This window comes from Apteryx rowi, unplaced genomic scaffold (assembly GCF_003343035.1).
Source record: "Apteryx rowi isolate R43461 unplaced genomic scaffold, aptRow1 scaffold_509, whole genome shotgun sequence".
Taxonomy (NCBI): Eukaryota; Metazoa; Chordata; class Aves; order Apterygiformes; family Apterygidae; genus Apteryx; species Apteryx rowi.
Genome location: NW_020450771.1, coordinates 636,472 through 658,203, shown reverse-complemented (window position 1 = coordinate 658,203; position 21,732 = coordinate 636,472). Strand labels below are relative to the sequence as shown.

Sequence of the window (21,732 nt, the reverse complement as noted above, 5' to 3'; positions counted from 1 at the left end):
CACTATGCCAAGCATGAAAGCATCTGGCCCTGAGGGCAGTGCAGCCATACGAAAGACTTGTTCTGTTAGTGTATGGCTTATTCTGAAAGAGAACTTATTCTGCAAACAGCACTCAATACACCAATAAATGTACACATCCAGATACAATTAGTCTGCCAAACTGACTTGGTTCCTCCTTCCACAAAGGACACTAAATGACATCTTCCCTTCCTTTTTGTGAGCCGGCTCCTTTTTTTGTTTTTCTTCCTCCTTTTAAATAATATTCTATTTTAACCACAAACCACGACAGTTCAGAACTACCACAGGAACTGCAGGAACCACCAATGGCAGTCTTTGCCCTATGCTACATAGATGGTCAGCCTAGATGGCCACAACAGGCTGTCTTGCCCTTAAATCATAAGTTTATGGCTTTCCAATGGGTGACATACCAGACTATGATTAGATGAAAGAATTCTCAACAGAATAAATTAGCCGTGAGCACCTCTTCAGAGTGCAATGTAGCAYAATGTTGTGCGCTACACAAGGAAAGAAAGCTTCTTGTAGGCAACCCACTGCAAAGTAACTATTCTGATTTCTCCAGAAACAAATGATTTAGTATACAGCTCTCACAAAACAACAATATAGCTATTTTAAAAGTGTTTTTAGCCCATTCCAGGCTAAAGTGGATATAATATTTGCTATTCTGTTGAATTCACAATTTATGATTATATTTAGTAGGCCTCAGTAAATCAGGTCTGACAGTTACCCCTRCAAGCAATCTTTTCATCTGAGAACAACTTACCCATTACAATGACAAATACAAAACTAGCCAGTGTCAGTGATGACCCACTGTTGACCATGTTGATGAGCAGCTTGAATAAAGGGTATAGCAGCAATAAGGCCCAGAAAAGCCAGTTCAAAAGCGTCCATGGTCGCCGGGGTGGTATTAYAGGGATTGCAGGGTAGGTTCCTGTTCTGTAGTACTCTTCCTGGAACGCATCCTGGTAGGACAAAGGACAACAACAATTAAATCCCCATCTGCCAACACAACTAGCCATTCCTGACTTTGATGTCTCTCTGGCTGCACACTTATAACCCTGGGGGAAGATCAAAGACCAAGTCATGGCTGGAAAGCTTGTACTTTTAAGTTAATAAGCCCATACTCAGGAAAGAGTTTACATTGATGTGCCCATCCTGTCTTTCTCCTACATGTAGGAGCCTGAAAATGACAGGCCTAGAAAGTATAACTAGCTCACTAAAACGAAGAGGATGGGGAAGGGGGAAGAGAACATGACATACACTCTTGCAGCAATGCAATCATCACTGTTGCACCTCCTGCAAAAGCCGAAGCCGCTGGACAGATAGTGCTGGTATGCCAGAGAAGTGTTTGGGCTACATCTTCAACACTAAATCCTCTGCTCCCTAATATTTTCCCCAACCATTGCTCTAAAAGAAAATCTGCAGTTTGGACAGAAAAGGGAAGCAGACACCATCATGCCCCATACTCAAAAGAACACTGTTCCCTCCTGTTCCTTTTCTTTGTTGCATAGATGTAGTCTTGTTCATCTTGCCAGGTACTCTTTGAAAGAAAGTTTGGGTGTTTAACCTCTCTACAGACAGTTGAGCATGCAAACAGTTTAAAGAGTCTCTCAGTGCTTTTGACTAAAGAACTCTTAACTGTTTTAATATAAGAGGAGGGTAGTGGGGTAAGGGGTTGTTTGCTGTTGTTTTTAAAAAAAAAAAAAAAAAAAAAACTTAGAAGGCTTAGCATTCAGTACCTTCCTCTAAAGCCTACATGGGTGAATGGCATGGCCTTTACCAATGTGATCAGCTCAAGATAACAAAGTTGGTGGAAAAAAAAAATAATACTACTCCTTATGGTTCAAAAACTAAACATTATTAATTTGTATTAATCACATAAGACCGGTTAATTAATAAAGTCAGAATTAGGCCGGCATAAAAAGAAACCTCAATTTAGTCAAAATGAAGTGATAAATTCCTCTCTTAAAGAGTATGCTTCACGAGAGTCTCCAAAATCTGGCAAAGCCAGGGTTGTCCTAAGCAACCACAAGATTATTTTTACTATGCTGTGATTTCATATTTACTTACACCCCAGCTGACAGAGACAATTTTTTAATTATTTAATGGCAATTACAGGCTGCTACCATTTTATCTAATTCAAAGGGAGCATTTATCTTTTAAGAGATTACACAGTAATTAGAGCATTGCACTCTCTTTATTGAGATTAGAAAAATTATGACCGTCTTGTGCAAGTGGACTAGACTGTACTGGGATCATTACAGCCAATTAATTAGCCCTCTTTGACAAATTATACAGTATATGAAGTTTTCTTTACAGTGCCTTGAGGAGTCTGGTTTAGGAYCAGGTTTAACACAGAGCTACTAATCATTAGTAAATTGAATTCTACTATATATGACTAGGTTTCTAAATAGCAGTAATACCCAGAGAAAATTAAGGATTTCTGACTATTATCGCTATCACCATTAGGGGGCCTATGACTACAGGCAGCAAGCAAGACATGCTTAAAACAAGCATGTTTTCCCTTCTGTTGGTTTCCCTCAGCATTAGGGGCAGCAAAACTGTAGAAGAGGTCTCAGCAAGAGGTCTGAGATAGACAGAAGAACTATACAGTGGACAAAAGGATATAGCTGTCTTCACCTCCACTCCATGTTTTACACCATAGTGGGGAATGGCTCCTCAGTTCAGTTACGATTCCTTGCCCTTAGAAGTGCTCATATTCCCCAGAGGAGAGGTTTGTGGGTTGATCTGCCCTCTGTGCTTTTGTGAGGGTGCCTGTGGTGCCCATGAATAGCTCAAGTCAGCATCTGAACCCATGATGCACCTCAACATCCCCCCCATCCCCATCCCCAAATTCCCTTTCATTCCCCCTGCACACTAAACTTCTTCTCAGCTTGCAACAAATCTCACCCACCCAAGTATTATTTTCAGACTTGGGAACATGCTCCCCACCAGTGTCCCTACTAAATTCGATTTACTTCGGACAACAGGGTGGTAAGAGATGGGGGGAAAACAGGGGATTCCTGTTATCTTGTGAGAGGCTAACTCGATTTTTCATCTTTGCTCCACCAGGGAGGTCTGACTACTGCCCTTTCATGAAGAAATTCACACAGAAGTATCCAAAAATATCTTCCTTGTTTCCAAACACTGAAGTTCTGTAGGCTTTCCCTTTTCAGCTGTGCTTTGCTAATTCCCTAGGGCAATTTGCCGTATATTTTCATGCTAACTTTTCCATGCTTTTCTCACAAGCGAGAAGAGTGAGAAACTTACTTTCTTTTTAATGGAAATTAAGATTCTCAAGCAGCACTTCTATTCCAGGAGCTGAGGCTGTAAGGAGGTGAGAAAAAAAAAATCCATGCAAGGGCTGGCAGAGTTGTGACTAATACACAATAACTCCTCAGACTGGGCACTAGTGTGCTGAGGTTCCTGCTAAAGGCAAGGAGTCTTTCAAGCAATGGTGGTGAAAAAAAAAAGAAAAAAAAGGGCACCCCAGGTTATGCCTCTGTCATCATCTGGCATTAACCAATACCGTCCTGGCTATTTGCAGGGAGACAAAATTCACCCCACATGARGAAGAAGCCTAAGGACATGATGCCTAACGCAAGCCGGGATCAGGAAGAAGAACAGTGTTTGGTTTCTAAGAGCACAGTGCCGCTGTTCATCCAGAAAGGCCCCGCTCATCATGTCTGCAGCAGTGGCTAAACCAGGAAACGCAGTGATAAGGAGCAAGAATGTAAACGTGCCAGATTCCCAGAAAGCAGTATCTTATTTTGAGGAATATAACTGAGACCTGGCAATGAGGTAACAAGACAGTACAAGCTTTTCTCAAAGCCTCTGACCTCCTCATTACAATAGAAAAGGTCACATCCCTTGACGCCCACTAACAACTGATTTCATCAGTCATTCGAATAGTTTCGTGTCGCTGATCACTGTGATTGAACAGCACTCCAGCCTGGATCTCTACACCTGTGGCAGGCCTACTAATAAATTATGCTATTAAAGCACAATTTGGCACTGCTCAGTAGAGAAGGGAAGCATGGAGGAGTTTTACTATTAACTTAAAGGTTTCCACACAATCCCTCACTGAAATGCTAAAAGCAAAATACATACTGCCATGCTTTGAGGTGAGCAGGGCCAAAGGATTGTAGCATCCTTCAGGACTGAATCTTTCACAYTTAAGCCAGAGCAGTTTGACTGACAGCTTGCAGAATGACGCTGCTTCCCCCTACCTCCTTTCTACTACAGCCTTGCACTGGGACTTGCAAAAAAAAAAAAAAAAAAAAAAAAAAGACAGAGCAGGGATCAGTATCAGTGATAGCTCTTGGAGCCTCCCAGCTGAGGAACGCCTCTGAGAGCACCTGCACGCAGAGAGGAGGTTTGTGGGGCCAAACTCTGCCATGCAACGCTGCAAAGAGCGCGAAATCTCTCGGCAAAGATGTCCCAGAGCTGGCAGCCAGCGCACAGCATGGAAAAGCTCAAACCACCCTGAATCAACCAACAATTGCTGCGTGCTGTCTCTCCCCTGTACAGCCTGAGAAGATACTATGAAAAACACTGACAATAAGCAACAGCACATGCAGCCACGATGCAAGATACAACAGGAACCTGTTTTTCGGTAACACGCATACCTTCCTTGTCTTATTTTAAAGCAGAAAATGGACTGCTACAATCAAAATAGACAAAGCAGCTGATGAGTGCATATATTGCAATGAATTACTGCTCTTTGAATAGAGATTTTTTACATTTTAACATATAAATATTTACCAACTCTGAAGACATTGACCCGAAACAGAATTCATTTTTGGAAGCAGCACTCATGTGGCAGTGCTGCTTGTTATCCAATCTAAAAGCCAAAGATCTTTTTAAAGAAACACATCAAAAAGGTGAGACAGAATTGTTTTTTTCTTCTCCTTTGGGCTTTATCTCAAAACTCTTAACAAGTTGTTCCTTGTTCCCCAGTATAAACAAACAATCTGTATTCTCCTAAATAGGCTGGTTTTACAGAGACATGGGCTTGTGTAAATAAGGAATAACTGCAGTGAAATAAGTTTCACTGATGTAAAACAGCTGTAGAAGAGGAACATGCCATATTTAAAAAAAAAAAAAAAAAGCTTTTAAAGGAAAGGAAAATTGAACAACATTCCTTCCTGCTATACTTAAAAAGGAAGCTACAGACTTAACCAACCAGCAAACTAAGTTGTTATAAAGAAGAACGCAGGATGGATGCACTCTGTTTGAACTGGAAATAACTGAGCATTTGCCAAATAAAAAACCAGAAAACTTGAAGTGAAATAATGCAAAGGATACAACGGGAGATTCAGGAAAACAATCATCACACTCAGCCAATTTATGTTCTTGTCTTGCAAGTGTCTAAACATTATCTTAGGAACATGAAACAGGGTTAGAAACAAAGTCATAGTAGTGGGAAGCTGACTGTTGTAATGTTTAACTAAAGGAYCATTTGCATTTATGTTCCAGTACAGAAAAGTACAGGCCAAAAGATAACATAATGCCTTTCTGCAAAAATGTGTAAGGTGTAGCGTCTGATTTAGGTGTTAGTGGCACAACTTAAAAGAAGGGACACTCAAATGCCAGCCAGTAGATCTACAACTGAAGTCTCAAAACACATTTATTTTGCACATTCCTACTAGCAAGCTGCTTACAGGGACCATGAATTAAACAAAAAAGTCATGATTAGAAGCCGAGAAAGAGACTAGAAAACAGTCAGCTCAGAAATGCTAATGTGGTGTTCCAGATTGAGTATAACAAATCACAACAAAGTTTTGCTGCCATAGTGAGAGGAAAACGGAGGTTAGCTACACAGTCTACCATTTTTAAACCATCAGCAGTGCCATATTCCAATCCAAATACATAACTTAGATCAATTTATCCCAGTAAATCAAGGAGCCAGGCCCCTGTGCCTTGCACACCTGTAACTCCCACTGACTGAAACAGGAGTCTTGCGCATATTTGAAGAGCACATCCCGCAACCACTATCTCCCACATTCATAAAAAACAAGAAACTTGATAAACGTGTTCTGATAATATGAAGGATGCACAGAAATTTGAGAGAAAAAAAAAACAATACYGAACAAGCACACAGTCATTATTCTGTCCCTATCCTATGCAATTAGGGATCTTAAATGCCTGCCCTCTGTGCACACAACATGAAAGCAAATTATCAGGCTGTCCAGTTAATATGAGTTACTTGCTTTGGTAATAAAAATAAATAAATAAAACCCAAACAGCTAAAATGAGAGACAAATCAGTTCTAATACATTAAAACTAAATATACCTCATTTAGCCCAAGAATTACTTCTTGATTTAGGATGCATCTTGAAGGTGAAAGAAACCCTTCTATCAGTCAGGAGGCAGCTGCAATTTTTTGTATCCCTATGCAGCTTTCTAAAAGAGAGAGAAACTATTCTCTCACTGAGGCTGACCTAAGTTCTCTGTTACTTTGCTTCTAGAGAAACAGAGTACCTGCCCTAAGCACACATACAAAAAAAACCCAAACCCCCAAAGCTCCACCATACACTATGTACATTGCAAAGATCCACTACCAGTATAAATAACTGAGCACTGGTGGCTCATTGGTGATTTCCAGACAAAAAACTAACCTTTTCTTGATACAGTTTGTGGAGCCAGTTAGAACATTCCTGCTCATCTTGTGGGACTTCCTCTAATGGAATCCGCCTGCAAACGGTAAAGAAGAGAAATAAAAGAATATTAAATAGCTCAACTATGGTGAATACCACTTACATTTTATATATTGATTATTACACAGGATACGCATTACATTTTTTCTACTTTTTTTGTGGTAAATCCCAGATCGGCAAAGTAGAGTTTCAGTTTACAGAGCCACCTTCAGTTTTTAGATGTATCTGAAAGTAGAAACACACTTTATTTGAGCCTATTAGAGCCACTTTCTAGGTAAAGGTCTGCAATTCTCTGTTTTTAAACAAATGAATTCATTTCCTGTCTCAGTAATAGAACTCAAGGTTGTGTTTAATCAGTTAGGCATTAGAGAGAAACATCAAGCAAACTTTTCTCCTTATAATTAAGGTAAAGCACATTTAGTATTTCTTGAGCACCATTTATAATTCCTTAAGTTTTTTCTTATAAACAGACTTGGTTGGATAATTACCAGAAAAAAAAGACTTTTGGGGAAAAAAATTTTTTTTTGAAAACACTCATTTTCATCACATTACACCCATTTGGGTAAAGAGTCCCATGACATGTAAGAATTCTCCTTGTACTCTTCATTTACAAATGCCCACAACATCATCTAATAAATTTCTATATTTTATAATATAAAGTATATTTAAACTGATATCCATTGACAGCAGCATTGAATTAACTTTTTTCAAAGGGGACAGCATTTTTTGGCAATCAGGACATGCCTGTTCACACTGTAATAAAATAGGTGTGACACTATTGTCTTGTTCCGTTGTTCAATATAGTCATAAGATGAGAATCATTGTAAGTCAAGGCAATTTAAGCAAAGACAAACAAGGCCCCCCAAATTTTAAAAGCTTCTATCATGTGCAACACCTACAGCTCTATAAGCAAACATGAAGGATTTTGAGGAACATCTGTGCTGGCCCTAAATCAATGCCCAAAACAAGTTTTGCCCCAAAGGTTACCCTGACTGAAAAAGCTTCATAGCAAGCTGAAAAGGCCAGAATGAAGAACAGTTACGCGGAGCCCCGAAAAACAACTTTCCTTCTCTGTTAGACTGATTTGGAGCAGGCCGTGAAGGTTAAAAAGGGAAACAGAAAGATGCACGCATCTACACTGTTGGAAGAGGGGTCCACACAGGCAGGTAGGGCCAACTGGTCCTGCAATTTGGTATGCCAAAAAAGAACTAAGCGCAGATTACTTACCTTACATATAAATCTGCATGGTATTTCTTTCCATTTAGAACTCCCAGTAATGTTGGATTCTCATTATTTCTAAAATTGAGGGTCGAATCATAGACTGCCGAAACTACAAGCAGAAAAACAGGATACGTGATTACCATAGCAAAAGCAATACTTTAACATCATTACAGTCCTTTTGATGAATGAAACTAAAAGTAAAATGATTCTTTGGTAAAACGCCAAATGAATAGAATGGAAAGTAAGTCTCTCTCTCTCTCAGATAAAGAGCACATTTAAATATGAATTCATCAGCAACAGCGCCATAATTTCAGCTGTCACCAAGGTAAAGATGACAATACAATATTCAACAGGCAGGTTTGAAGAAGTCACATATCCAGTGACCCTTTCAGTAACTACACCAGTAGAATTAAAAAGTTTGTTCTCCACCTTTTTCTCCTTCCCCATCAGATGCAGGATGCTGGGGGTAGGGAATACATAGTTAAAGTGACAGACAGTAAAGTGACAACCTAGAGAACACCCTGGGAGCTGAATGGTTGAAAAACTATTAACTTGCTCAACTCACTGTGATGGGACAGAGGCCAAAAGCCCCCAGAAGAACTGAGCAAATAAGCAGGCAGATAAACACTTACAAAAACAATGAACAACACATACAGATTGACTAGGAATGGGTAAAGTTTGTGAGAGACATCCTATAGCAAGAGGGTTTAATGTTGAGGTTCAAACCACCCCCTGCTCCCATGCATGTTACTGGATAACTGATGCATTTGCTATAGGGCAAAGAGAAACAGAATAACAGACCAYGCGGAGTGCAAGCTGGCTACTGCTATGAAGATATGCAACTGCGGTGAGTATAACTACCATCTGCGTTCCAAGCTGAACTGAACCCAAACTTTCAGCCTCGAGAGAACACTGTTTCTGCAGTTCTAGACTGTGTGGTAACAGTAAAAGCATTTGCAAAAGTCATTCTTAGTTTACTTCAGACAGTACCAAAATACAATTTCTAGAGAAAAATATTCACTGTTTTAAACCAAAGTGTTTCAAAAGTAACAATGTTTGCATGCAGGATCTGAACAAGCTTATGCCTCATCTTCTTTATCACCAACATAGCTTTAGAAACACTGTTTTCCTGATGTGTAACAAAATTAGCAGAGATCAGTTTTCCGGACACTGACCCTGCTTGTGCACCACGGTATGAATTCTAGGATCAATGGCAGCAACAACAGAAGTGACTACAGGCACTTCATCTGTAGCTTGCTGTACTTTGGTTTCCTGCTCTAGAGTTTGGCAGTAACAAACATTGCGGGGAATTTTTTTTTATTATCATTTATTGTAAGAGCACTTGACGCACCTAGGAAAGTCTTCTATTATGCTGGGCAGATTTGGTTTTATTTTTGAAGTCTCTCTAGCTTTGTGAGATAAATATAGCTTAGGCACAACATGCAGCCCAGCAGAAATTCACCACAATGTTATTGCAAAATAGAATTCATAGCATGGAACAGAAGAGCCCAGCTTTAGCGCTGCAAGGAAGTCTGGAAAACAGAGACCAAAACCATGTCCCTACGTACAGACTAGACTACCTGCTATGTATGACTGTATCCCTCAATATTAAGTCTGCTTTTCTGTCTGCTACTGAGGAGAGTTTTCAGCCCAAACTCACAACTACAAAACAAAAGCCAAAATCTGCCTCAAGCACACTACTTCTTTCATTGTACGCTAAAAGTAGGAAATTACTTTTTTGTTTAATAAATTATCTACCTCTGCTTTAAAATTTCTTAGTGCAAAAGGATTTTACTAATCCACATGCTGTAACTGTAAGAAGGCAAGAGCTTAACTCTGTACAGGGTGAGCTTGTTAGATTATTCGTTAGTAACATGAGATTACTCTAACAACAACATGGAAACCATAAAGGAAAGTATGATTTAAATAGCATTTGTCCTTTTTTTTCTTTTAAGAGAGGCCTATATTTGAGTTTTGATACAGATTGGGTTCTTGTTCATATGTATTAGAATACAGTTCTCCTGTTCTGAAAAAACTTCTGCCGCAGTGATCAGGAACATCTTTATATGCTGACAGGCCATACACACAGTATTTTTTCTTCACTCCAGGAAAAAAAAAACCCTCCATTCCAGGTTGTAAGTGCTCAGTTGATAAATCCATTTGATATTCAGTCCTTTGGGAATTCTTTTTAATATCGCACTGAAATCTTCTGGTTGCAAAGCAATGCCAAATCCAAGACAATGATAATGTATGCAGGAGTAAACACTTCTCTATTATAGCTGGAAATAAAATAACTGAAGACTTTTTACAGCTTTTCCATTTTGAAAGTGCAGAAAAAGAACATCTGTAGAAGCGTCAAAAAAGACTGCACAGAATTAAAATTTGCCAGAAACCTTCCACAACCAAAGCAGCACTAGTATGTTGTGTGACACACTGATATTGTTTTTCATTAAATTAATACTTTGAAATTGCATAATTAGACCTGGAGAAGAAGTGGATTTCTCATCCAAGAGCTTAAGGGTCCAGAAATCTCTCATTCTAAATCAAGAAAAAAAAAAAAAAAGTATCTTGAAAACATTCCAACTGTCTTATCTTCAAACTAGTTTAGGCAATGGTTCAGAAATTTTATTTTAATTGTGAAATGACATACATTTCTTAAAGAAATTCTCTTAAATCAAAATCTTTTTCATTAAAAAAGCCAACTCAACAATATCAAGCCTTTTCGAGGCTCAAAACAAATTTGTTCAACTGAATTGCTATTTTCTGACAAAAGTGGCTAGGTTTTCTGTTTTATTTTCAAATCTCTCTGCAGCTCCCTTTTATATCTTTAGCTTTTGGTTCCCTTTATAGCATTACAGCAGAGAACTACATACTCTAGTGGACTTAAGAAATCTTTGGATTACATATTTAGAAAGTATTTTCTTACATTTTTAACTGGCCTATTGAATTTCACGCATTACTTTGAGGACAAGGTGGGTAATGCCAGATTCAATGTCTGACAAATTAACCTAAAAGCAGCGAGAATGCTAACACGCAACTTCACGTTAGCATAGTCATCTGAAGTGAAGACTCRGGGAAGGGGCGGGAGGAGAAGGGGAGAAGGTGGAAGTCACTGTACTGCTGGTATGACAGCCATCTTGGCCACAGTCCTTTGACTTAACGTTTCCTTGCTCCCATAAAGGCAAGGTTATCCTGGTCAAAAATATCCATCCACTCAAACTTGGAAGCTTGCTCAGAGAGGATCAGGAGCTCCTAGTAAGCACTGAGGAAATCCAGGACCAAAGTGCAGCTCATGAAAAAAAGAAAGTCATTGAAAACCCCCCAAACACTGCCATATTGAACTCCATGAGAACATCACCCTAGAATTTATCCTTATGTTTTCCCTCAGTACAGTAGTTTCTAGCATGCACATTTGAAGGAAGAAGTTGACAACTTGGAATTATCTGCAATCCATCATGAGGTACATCTTTAAATACAATCTTAACTAAATAAAAACTGAAAGGAACTGCCTGATACATAGACAGGCAGCAAAAATAACTTAAATATATCCTTTATAATACTTATAACATTTATATTTTACTCTAAGTAATGGATTAAGTGTTTTAGGAAAAAAAAAAATCTGCGTTTTCATTTGCTTCTCTGAAGAACAGTACAGGTACCAAAGTCTCCGATACAACCCAACAGCAATTTTCTAAGACAGCACATGACTTCTAAAAATGAAGTTCCTTGTACTACTGAACTAGTAGACATGGCCACTGATACAAATATCTGGACAAGTTTAAGAAATACTAAAAACACTCCAGCAGAATGTGTATGAAAAGATCTGGATTTTTGACAGGAAGTCATTAAGAAAAAGAAAACAAAAAAACCCACATTCTTATTTATGAGGGCAGCAGACTAAATAAACCTGTTTATTTTACAGTGGATACTTTAGGGGCAGAGTTCCTCTCTGAAGGATCATTAGAACAAGACTTTTTGAATGATACTTGCAGCCAGAGTAGTGTCGACCTCTTTAGACTATGGTACCTCTACAGAGGCACATAATCAGATCTATAAAGTTATCTCCATTTAATTGGGGAAGGGGGAAAGGAAAAAGAGTTAAGAGGAATGTTTCTTTATTTTTTATTTGTGTGAAGGATATTTTTGTCCAAATATATCTCCTTATACTCACAGATATGGTACCACTGGGTATGGAGGTAGTTCTCCAAGCATGCATCTTCTTACCACATTAAATAAACTGCATCTGAAGTTGTTTTTTCATGACAGGAGAATCTGCCAGACTGGCTTCACCTATGCTTGTCTCCAACAGACACAGGACTACTGCACCGGTTAGTATTGGGAGTTGAGATAAAGTTTCAGAAAGGACCAACGTGTAATCATTGCTATTGTGACACAGCTGCAGGTCTATTTGTGGGTGAGTCACCTCTACTGCCACCGGAACTAGCATCCATCCATCCATGCTACAGAGAGAAGCCTAAGACAGCTGGAAGCACACCACTGTCAGAAAGGAGGAAGGAAGAACAGAGGAAAAGGAAACGCTGACCTCGGTCACATCCAGCTTGGAACTGGATCCAAACATTTGGCTTCCCTTCACTGCTATGTCATGCTGCAGCTAGCTCCATTAGCAAGGCACTGCAGCCAGGCCCACTGCCCCTTGTGGAAAAGMAGAAAGTGTATTAGCCTAAGTGGCAGGCCCCAAAATGGGCTCAGATAGCTCAGTGCCATGCCTTTCAGAGGTGTGCAGGAATACCCTACTACAGATTTCCTGGTCACCAAAATGGAGGTGAATTGCACTGCAAGATAGACAGGTCAGCCTACAAGAGTCATTCTCTTGTAGATCATTAGAGAAGCAATCAYTGAACTGAAGCTCTGAATGTCTGCACATCACCATTGCTTTTTGTGCAGAAGTACAGCAGCAGTCACACTGATGCTCTTTGGATTAAGTAATTTGAGACTTTAATATAAGTAAGGGATACAGTCAATTGCTGGGCCACATTATGAAGCACAGCATTACTGTATAYGCCTTGAGTCTCACTGTTAACAAGTCAAATCATATGTATATACCAATACAAATATTTAAAAGAAAACAAAAAATCCCCAAATTAGTACAAAATAGACCCTCTGCGTATATTGACACCTACAGCAACATGTCATTGCTTATAACCTGGGCACCAATTATTAGTGCAGGTTAAGAGAGAGAAGTGGTCAAATCCTATAGGCATTCATATAAAAAGGGAGTAATTTCTAGAAAGAACTTACATTTTTAGATTATGGTTTCTGTCAAAACAGACTTCCATCATATTCTCTATTAAAAAACAAACAAACAAACATCTTCCTTGTCACTACAAAGGCCTTTCAAATGCTCTTCACTTGTACCCCTTCTCTCCAGAGGGGAGATTTGAATAGTAACTCAGACATTGCAAAAAGTTACAAGGCAGGTAAAGCAATATATCCACAGGAATTTGCAGCTGACAGCTATCTGTGATCATCTATCAGACAAGACTATTTTCCTCAGAGGTATGTTGGCTGGATTTTTCAGCTATACAGTTCAACAGCAAGTATCTATGAAAAGCTATGACCTTCTGAGCTTCTCATTGAACCCTAGCACGGAAATCTTACATTCTCATTAGCCTTACCTTGTTTGACCTAGCAAGTCACTGCTTCTGGATTGAGGTAGTAACACACATTTTCCTAAGTACATAAGCAATTTAGGAATCCAAGTCTTCTTTTTCTGAAACTGTTTCAGATATTTAGCATTCTAAAAGGTAGTGAAGCTCATGAATGCACAAAGTTTTCATAAAGGGAACTTGGGATCCCTAAAATTATTCATTTTCTTTTGAAGCATTTCCCCACAAATCAATTACTTGTCCACAATCATACCATGTGCTGTTTGCTTTACACAGAGTAACAACAAAAGCAAAACCACCATCACCAAAACCACCACCTGCCCCAAACCCCCAGCTGAGGGCACTGGAGGTCAGAGAGCTCTGACTCAGCTCTTCCTCAATGTCTCAGGTCAGTCTCCCCTCCTCCTCAGCAAAACAGTCTTGCTTTTTCAAAAAGGGAAGGTTAAATTGTGCCCTTCAGGGAGTTGCTGGATATTGCACATAACTTCCCTCTTCATATAACAGATGAGATCCAAGCTATGCTATCCATTTTGGGGGAGGCAATTTGTCAGTGCCTGACAAGCTACAACACTGATATCATCTGCCTGACTTGCAAGAAGATATGGAGATTTAAAGAGACATGACAGACAGCAAGACAGCTAACTGCAGAACTTTTTTGTACTGCAGCTATCCCAGATATGCCAGATGAAAACATATCTTCACCAAAGGCAAAAGGAGTTTTGACATCAACTTCAGTGGAGCTAAAACACTTTCTTTTTTATCTTCCTTATATATCAGCCTTCTAAAAGCACATAAATCCACCAAACCCAAAAAGTACTGGAGCACTACAGCTACTTAGCACCATCTGTCTTTCCTTTGTCAAGAAAAGTACACAGTGGAAGACTTYGCTGGATCATATTAGTTGTAAAGAAACCAACTTTAAAGGCAACAGGAAATGCATGCGCCATATTCTTACTGATTGCATTCTAAAATTGGCAAATTCAATTGAAGTAACTGGAGGGGGCAGGGGAGGAAGCAAAATTTGCTTATGTTCTGCAATGTGGAAAAAGCTTATTGATAAACCTCTTCTACGTATACATTCAGAAGAGGTCTGCCCCCCTTCTCCCAGCTCCACAAAGGTTACTAAGAAACTCTAAAGTGTTAGAATTGATCTATAATGAAATTTAAAGCCAAATGTCTTTTTACACTAATTTGGCATTACTTGATAGAAGTATTTATCTGAAGAAATATTTAAGACAGACAATCTTAGTTTCTCTGAAGCGATATATTTTATCTAACTTGGAATAGGATTTCTCAGTAGTACAGTAAATACTAGCCTTTGGGAGTCTCATTCCTCTAGCTGAAACAGTAGGTATGAAACCTCCAACCCCCCAATACAGATTCACAGTAACAGAAAACAAAGCAAAAAAAAATAACCAAATTGTCACAGGGTTTTGATAGCCAAACACAATCTTAGTTTTTGCAAACTAGTGGAAGAAATCAAAAAGAGTTCCAAGGCTTTTCTGCTAGGACACATGCTACAGGGAAAAGAAGAACAGGGCAAAGTGACAGCAGATAACTGAAATAACCATTTAATGTTTGTTCCTTGTGACTTTCCTTACCTACATTTCTCAAACACTGCACAGTGACAGCAAATCCTTTTGTTCGTGGCAGCAGGTGATACTTGAGCTTGGGCAGGCCTTTGGCTTCAGCTACCTGCATGCTAATCTGGTGCTTCTGTTCTGTGAACCTTGTACCCTCGCAGTGAATCAGGAACTGAAAGCAAGAGAGGACTACAGTTAGAAAGCAGATCAAGATGCAGACCTATTTGACCAGAGTCTTCTCTAACTCCCACCAGCATGGCACGAATCAACACTGCTAGTAGGGACAAGTACGGTCTGATATGCATCTGAACAATTTAACTGCCTGGAGATAAAAGCAAATGAACAAACAAAAAACCTCACAAATCTCTTAACGATGGCAAGGTGCTCCAGTGACACTGTAACTACAACTTGGTAAGTGTCTGAAACAAACATTTCTAGCAAATGCTTCAGTGCCCAGCTTGCTTCCCTCCTTCCCCATCCCGCTCCACCTAACTTTCTTTCAAGTCAGCACAAGGACCGCAGACAGTGTCTTTGATGCCAGTGACTGAGCTGATAACAGATGCAGGCCAGCAGATGCAGGACAACTGGAACAGCTCCCTTCCCATATGAACTATATAGTGGAACTGCTCAGACATAAGCAATTACAATCTTGCCACTGGCAGGCATGGGAGAACAGACAGATCTTTGGCCAGCAGCCAAGCAAGAGGTAAATTTCTGCTAAGCCTGAACACAGACTAACAGGGAACATGGTGGAATAGCACAAGCAAAGTCCCAATAACCCACAGCTACAATTCAGCCCACAGGAACAGAAAGAGATGGAAGAAAGCTTGCCAAGCAGCCAGCTTCAGTTCCAGCCCATCTAAGAACACTTTTACTGGTGTATCACACACTGTTGAACAGCTTGATGAAACATACAGAAACTGATAAAATCCTTGTAGCCCACCTAGCACGCTCTGCCTTTCTACATACAAGGTAGCTATTGCTATCTCTTTTGACACAAGGTCACCACACAGAAATGCAAGTTAAAAGCCCACACTGAATTAACCCCAGTTGTACACTGACAATTTTATCTCTGCTACTATAAGGTATAACACATTCTTAGTAATCCCTCTAGGGCTATATATAAAGGAGGGTGGTGATCTGTGCTCACAAATTAGTGCTGAACTGTCTAGGTTTACAAAAAGGCTTTAGACCCCTTTCAAAAGTCACAGAGCATAGGCAAATCCATATGAGGGAGAACGGAACTAGAAACAAAGGAGGCTCCCTCTCCTAGACAGCCTCTGTCTGGAAATCATTTAAACAGTATCCAAACAGAGCTCAGTTTTGATTGCTTAGGGCTGACTGAAATCAACAGCAATCAAAAAAGAAGTTTCATTTCAGAGAATGAGGCATATACATCTTCACCAGGAAACCACCTCGTAAGCAAACAATTTCTGTAGGCCACTGTGAGGCTGCTTAAGACACTATTTCCCTAATTGAATGTATCTCTCATCATCACCAGCTCATGAGAACTAGGATTTTTCTGATTACTGAGAACAGAAAAAATTCAAAGGTGTTTAATTTCTAGACTAGGAAGTGCCAAGCAGATTGATACTAAAAGATGGTGGTGGTAGAAAAGTGACACTTTCCTGTTACAGAAAGGTGACACCAATCCTCTGTGTAATACAGCCATAGGCCCAGGGGCACCACTTCTTTAACCTGACACTACTCTGTGGCTTTCAATTCTACTGGGCCAAGTCTGACAGAGCACCTCCATAGGAATAGCAGAATCACTGGGAACCAGAAAGAGAAAATACTAGTACAAACCCTCAGAGATCTAAGAAAGGTGAGAGGGGAGCTCAGAAAAAGAGACCAGCTAAGATGTTTCAACACAGTATTGTCACATACGTGTGTGTTTGTTACACAAACACACATGAACCCCTGCATCTACCCCTCCCCAACTCCTAAATTTAGAGAGACGCAAAGTTTACTGAATTGATCAAAGTGAAAATATTTTTAGAACAACATCCGTAGGGCTCCCTCCTACAGAGGAAGAAAACAGACAAGACAGACTATTACATAAGAAATTCAGAGAATACTCTCCTGATACTGCTGGAAAGCTCACAAATCAAAGTTCTCAAGAGCAATCTGGTGATTTTCACATATAACCTAGGTCCTTCAGCCCTCCAGCCACTGCAGCACCTGCTACTCCACTCATTAGTCATCACTCACCCAAAAGTTTTCAGGGTAGTCCCGGAGGTTCAGCAACTTCTGTATGACTGTTTTCCGATCTTCCTCCCATTTACGCTTGCAAAAGACTATCTCCAGGAAATACCACATCCAGCCAATGACAGGCATGTAGGAGAGCTCCTTCTTTGCGAGCACTTTGGAACTCTGCAAGACACAGCAGAGAAAATAAAACAAAACCAGACCATTTACTCAGTTCTGTGTGACCATGACACATGCACAGTTGATTCTTGCTGAGCAGTCCCAGTTTTAACATCAATGCAAAAGCAAAACAAAAATGTTTTCCTCATATGACAGAATGGTAGAATCTGATCCCAGATATCTGCATGAAAGAAGACTTCCAGAATAAAAAAAAATAAAATAAAAAAAAAAAACCCACACCCAAACCCTGAAACCAAAAACACATGCCAAATTCCTTCAAACACTGAGGAATTCATGCAAAAGACCTAACAAACAACCATATAAAACAAAGTTCTCCATTCAAGCAGACCATGGGCAGTGGCAACTCAAATTTCTTTAAGATATCTTGCAGCTATGTTTCTCCCCAAAGCTGAGGCACCTCACTGTGACGAGAAAGCTATTCAGAATAAGAACCCGATTCACAGAACCACTGATAGACAACAGCATACTGCTGCACACACCTGTATCACACATGCTTTACCAAAGCTACAACAGCAATAAAAATACTTCATTAGTGCTTAGATACATCTGTGGAAGGGCTGAGGTACTCTTACACTAGTGAATCTCTCTTCAGAGCATGATTATGGAGTAAAAAAAAGTACAGGTCCTGTCTCACAAGTGCGAGACAGACACTGAAGTGATTTGTCCAGACTCTCCCCAGGAAGCGTATAGCATATCAAACATTCACCAAGTTTCAAATCCTAATTCAGAACTTAATTCCTTGCTTATTTCGGAATGACACCCCACTGAGCAGACTTGATTCTACTTGTTCATTTTCTTTCTTTCAAAGCAGTCCACCTCCGTGCGCTCTTACACTTCCCTTTGTTATTTAACGACTCACTTTGTTATTTAATGACTAAAATGGCATGTATGTCTGTAAAAACTGTTGTTTCAGCACTTACTGAAAAACAGTGACATTTTCTAGAAGACAGATGGAGCAATGACAGTCCAGTTTGCATTTGTTATATGATGATAAGCCATTCCATCCCAGTGCTCCTCAGACAGGTTCCAGGATGTGACGTTTCACTAGCAGCAATTAGTTAAGCAATTATCATCAAAAAAAAAAAATCCATTTGTTTTCATTTYTTGGCCATTGTTGTTCATTTGATTACTAGGGAAAAGGGACTTGACCTAATTCTTTATCTCATTTCTCTCATCATCTCTCCTTYCTTGAGAAGAAAAATACCTTAAATAATTAAGCTCTCTAAAAGCTCATGAGACTTGGAAGGTAAGTGCTTGTCACATAGCTTCACTAGTGACTTACACAGAAGCAGAACAGGAAAAAGACGCGAGACAACTCTATTTCCAAGAATGCAGAAGTAATTCTGTCAAATGATTTAACACATTGTAACACAGCTCTCCTTCTCAAACATTTGGAGAATTTCAACAGTGGGCCCAGGTCAGAACTCCAAACCCTGTTCTCCCACATGGAGCAGCAGGAGAATTCGGCAGCCAGAGCTGAGGCACACTTTCTGCAAATTCAATCTTAAGCCATCTCAGATGTCAGCTCCTCCTGCATGGCAGCAGTAATGCTGATCCCAGCCTCCCCTTCCAGCTCTCTGAACTGGCCACAGAGATACAGGCTCTCTTCCCACCACTTTCCTTAGCTCTCAGATTTTTTTCCAGGCTACTGCTTTTCCTCTTCTCAGTCTCTCTCACTACAGGTCATTTTCTTATTTCCAAAATATACCTAAATTATTCTAGCATATACTTTTAAAAGCCTTCATAAGAGTGTTTTTTGTTATAGACCATGTACCACGTAACTTCCATTCAAAACATACACACACCAGTTCATATGCTCTTCCATTTCTCTCTTCTGTGAAAGTCTGAGAAAGGCAGCTGAGACAATGCTTTGAACCAAAGAAATCCCAACAGATCTAAAATATTTCTAGCTAAGGTGGGTAAGGCCAAAACCTTTGGTGAACCTCAGCCTTAGGGGACCACTGCCTGCCTTAGTCACAACCAGGGAAGCCATTAGCCAGCAGCTGCAGCTGACATCCTAACCGAAGCCACTGTAGAATGAGGCAAACAACTGTCACCCAAACAAAATAGAGAAAAGAAACATCCTCTTAAAGTTTATTTACAGTAAGTGCTCAGTATCATAAGACCATAAACAAATGTAAGTGTGCTCTGCAGGTGACGTACAAGGCCTCCAGAACACCATCAGAAAAGACAGTCTAGTGGTTCTCCCTCCCAAACTTTAAAATACGGGAATTCTAGTCCAAAAAGCAAGTGGAAGTAAATTACATTTCACCACCAGCTATTTTCTAATGCTTTGCCTAATTTCAAAAGCGCATGAGTTTAACAAGGGGCAGAAGAGAAGTCACCGCTGTTTGTTTTTGTGGTGAAACAAAGGCAGGCCTATTGTTGTGAGGTTAGGGTGTCATATGGCACAGGTATATCCACAAAAGCAGTACAGATGTTTGAATTCTTCCCCTGGGCATATTCCTATTCATTTGCTGTTTCACAGCGTTTTTAAAATTTAAAAGTGCTCTGTTGGACACTCGAGTGTATGAGCCCTTAGATGCACATAAACAGTAGCTAAATCATCGTATGCTATTTTGTGCTCCCCACCTATGCTATGAGTAGAAGGAAGGCTAATGACACACAACTAATGAGGGAAAGGAAACTCTTCAGTGCATTACACTGGTAAGATTGCTCTCATGTGGGAGAAATACATTAGGTCTGTCCCTCATACACTGCCAGCTCCTGTACAATAACTAGAGCCACAATCTATTCTCTTTCAGTTGTTTACACATGTACAGCTCCTGTGTAAAAATGTGAGGGGAAGAACGCAGCCGCAGTTTACTTTTGCCACCACTTTTTCTTTAACAAAGTGCTTTTGTAAAGATGCAACAGTCACCTCTAACCTTTCAATTCAGCTTGCTCAACAGAATAAATTCAATTAAAAAAAAAAAAAAAAGATAATTTACTCAATGGAAGTTGCCTTCGTGAAGGGATTTAAAAATTTGCAATGTTCAGAACTGCATAATTCCAATAGATGTCTTRTGAAATTACCACTGCATGATGACGGCTTATCTAGAATAACAGCATTTTAATCCAGGCCTGAATTTAATTTCCTTTGGCCAGCTATGTTCAGATGAAAAAACCCACAAATTTCTTGTGTTAATGACTGTACTAAAGTCACATAGAAAAAGAATTTTAAAAGTTTACTTTAGATGCACTTGCACAGCTATGGTGTAACAGAAAGAAAATCCTGATTTATTTGCCCAGCCTCAGCTATCCAACACTTCTAGATCACCAAATGCAATAAACAGCATGAAATCAGCCTGCAAGCTGAGGAAGTGTACCAGAATTTGTTCCACAGTTTCAAAACAAGTTCATTGTAACTGTAAATCATTAGCAGCAGATATTTGCCTGGTGAGTTATTTGTTCTACATGATGCCTTCAGCATTGATACACTTTTGATGACTGTTTGCTCTATTTTGAAATATAGCATTCTTTCATATTATAATCTGAGGGATATCATGATGCAACGAAATATTTCTTCAGTCCTCAGAGCCATCTTACTAGAAAGCAAACTAGGCTCATAATTTTTGATGCTTCACATTGAAAAACTTTTCCATGTTAGAAAGGTAACAGGGCAATATTTTAGAGGATATGTGTCCAAACATATCCTATGATGCCATGTTAAATCCGAATAAGATGTGGCTGTCTGCCTACATGAACGATCATAATAGCTTTCAATAATGTAGTAACTAAAATGTATATAGGAAGCAGTGTTAAGAAGTAATTGAAGTTCACAGACCTATCAATCCCAGTATCAGTTCCATAGTGATCTAGCAAAAAAATCTCTTCTCACACCCATGTTAAAGGCCATGCTCAGTTTCCAACAGCAAGCTTCCACAAGAACAGTTCGTATTTAAAATCAGATTTTCCTGGCATAATGGTTTAAATTAGGGTTAAAAATGATCATGTATGCTTAGCAATTTTTGATGAGAAAGTTAAAATAAGATAGTTTGCAATTACAGTTCTTCATAGTGGTTTTCTGCATCGTCCCCCTGCCAAGGAATAAAGCCATGCTGATAGCTGTGGCTCCTTTTTGCAAAGCACCTATTTTGATGTCAATATAACAAGCCAATTGGAGTAATGTTTATGTTTTGCTAAGGTAGACAGACCATCAGCAGTAACGTGAAACTCAAGACACTAGAAGATGAACAGGTGAACGAGAAGATTTAGATTAACAAAAATGGCCTT

General features: G+C 39.5%; 1 protein-coding gene across 1 annotated transcript in view; it reads right to left on the bottom strand.

The window, feature by feature from the left end:
• Positions 1 to 745: 745 nt before the first annotated feature.
• AGPAT4 (1-acylglycerol-3-phosphate O-acyltransferase 4) overlaps positions 746 to 21,732 on the bottom strand; it is a gene marked incomplete at its 3' end in the record, with an annotated part of 74,806 nt that continues 53,819 nt past the window's right edge. Inside the window, exons 4-8 of the mRNA XM_026080012.1 lie at positions 17,320 to 17,481; positions 15,127 to 15,280; positions 7,905 to 8,007; positions 6,639 to 6,714; positions 746 to 980 (exon numbers count right to left, since the gene is read on the bottom strand). Coding sequence (XP_025935797.1) covers positions 746 to 980; positions 6,639 to 6,714; positions 7,905 to 8,007; positions 15,127 to 15,280; positions 17,320 to 17,481 — 730 coding nt within the window. The remainder of the gene's footprint in view (positions 981 to 6,638; positions 6,715 to 7,904; positions 8,008 to 15,126; positions 15,281 to 17,319; positions 17,482 to 21,732) is intronic.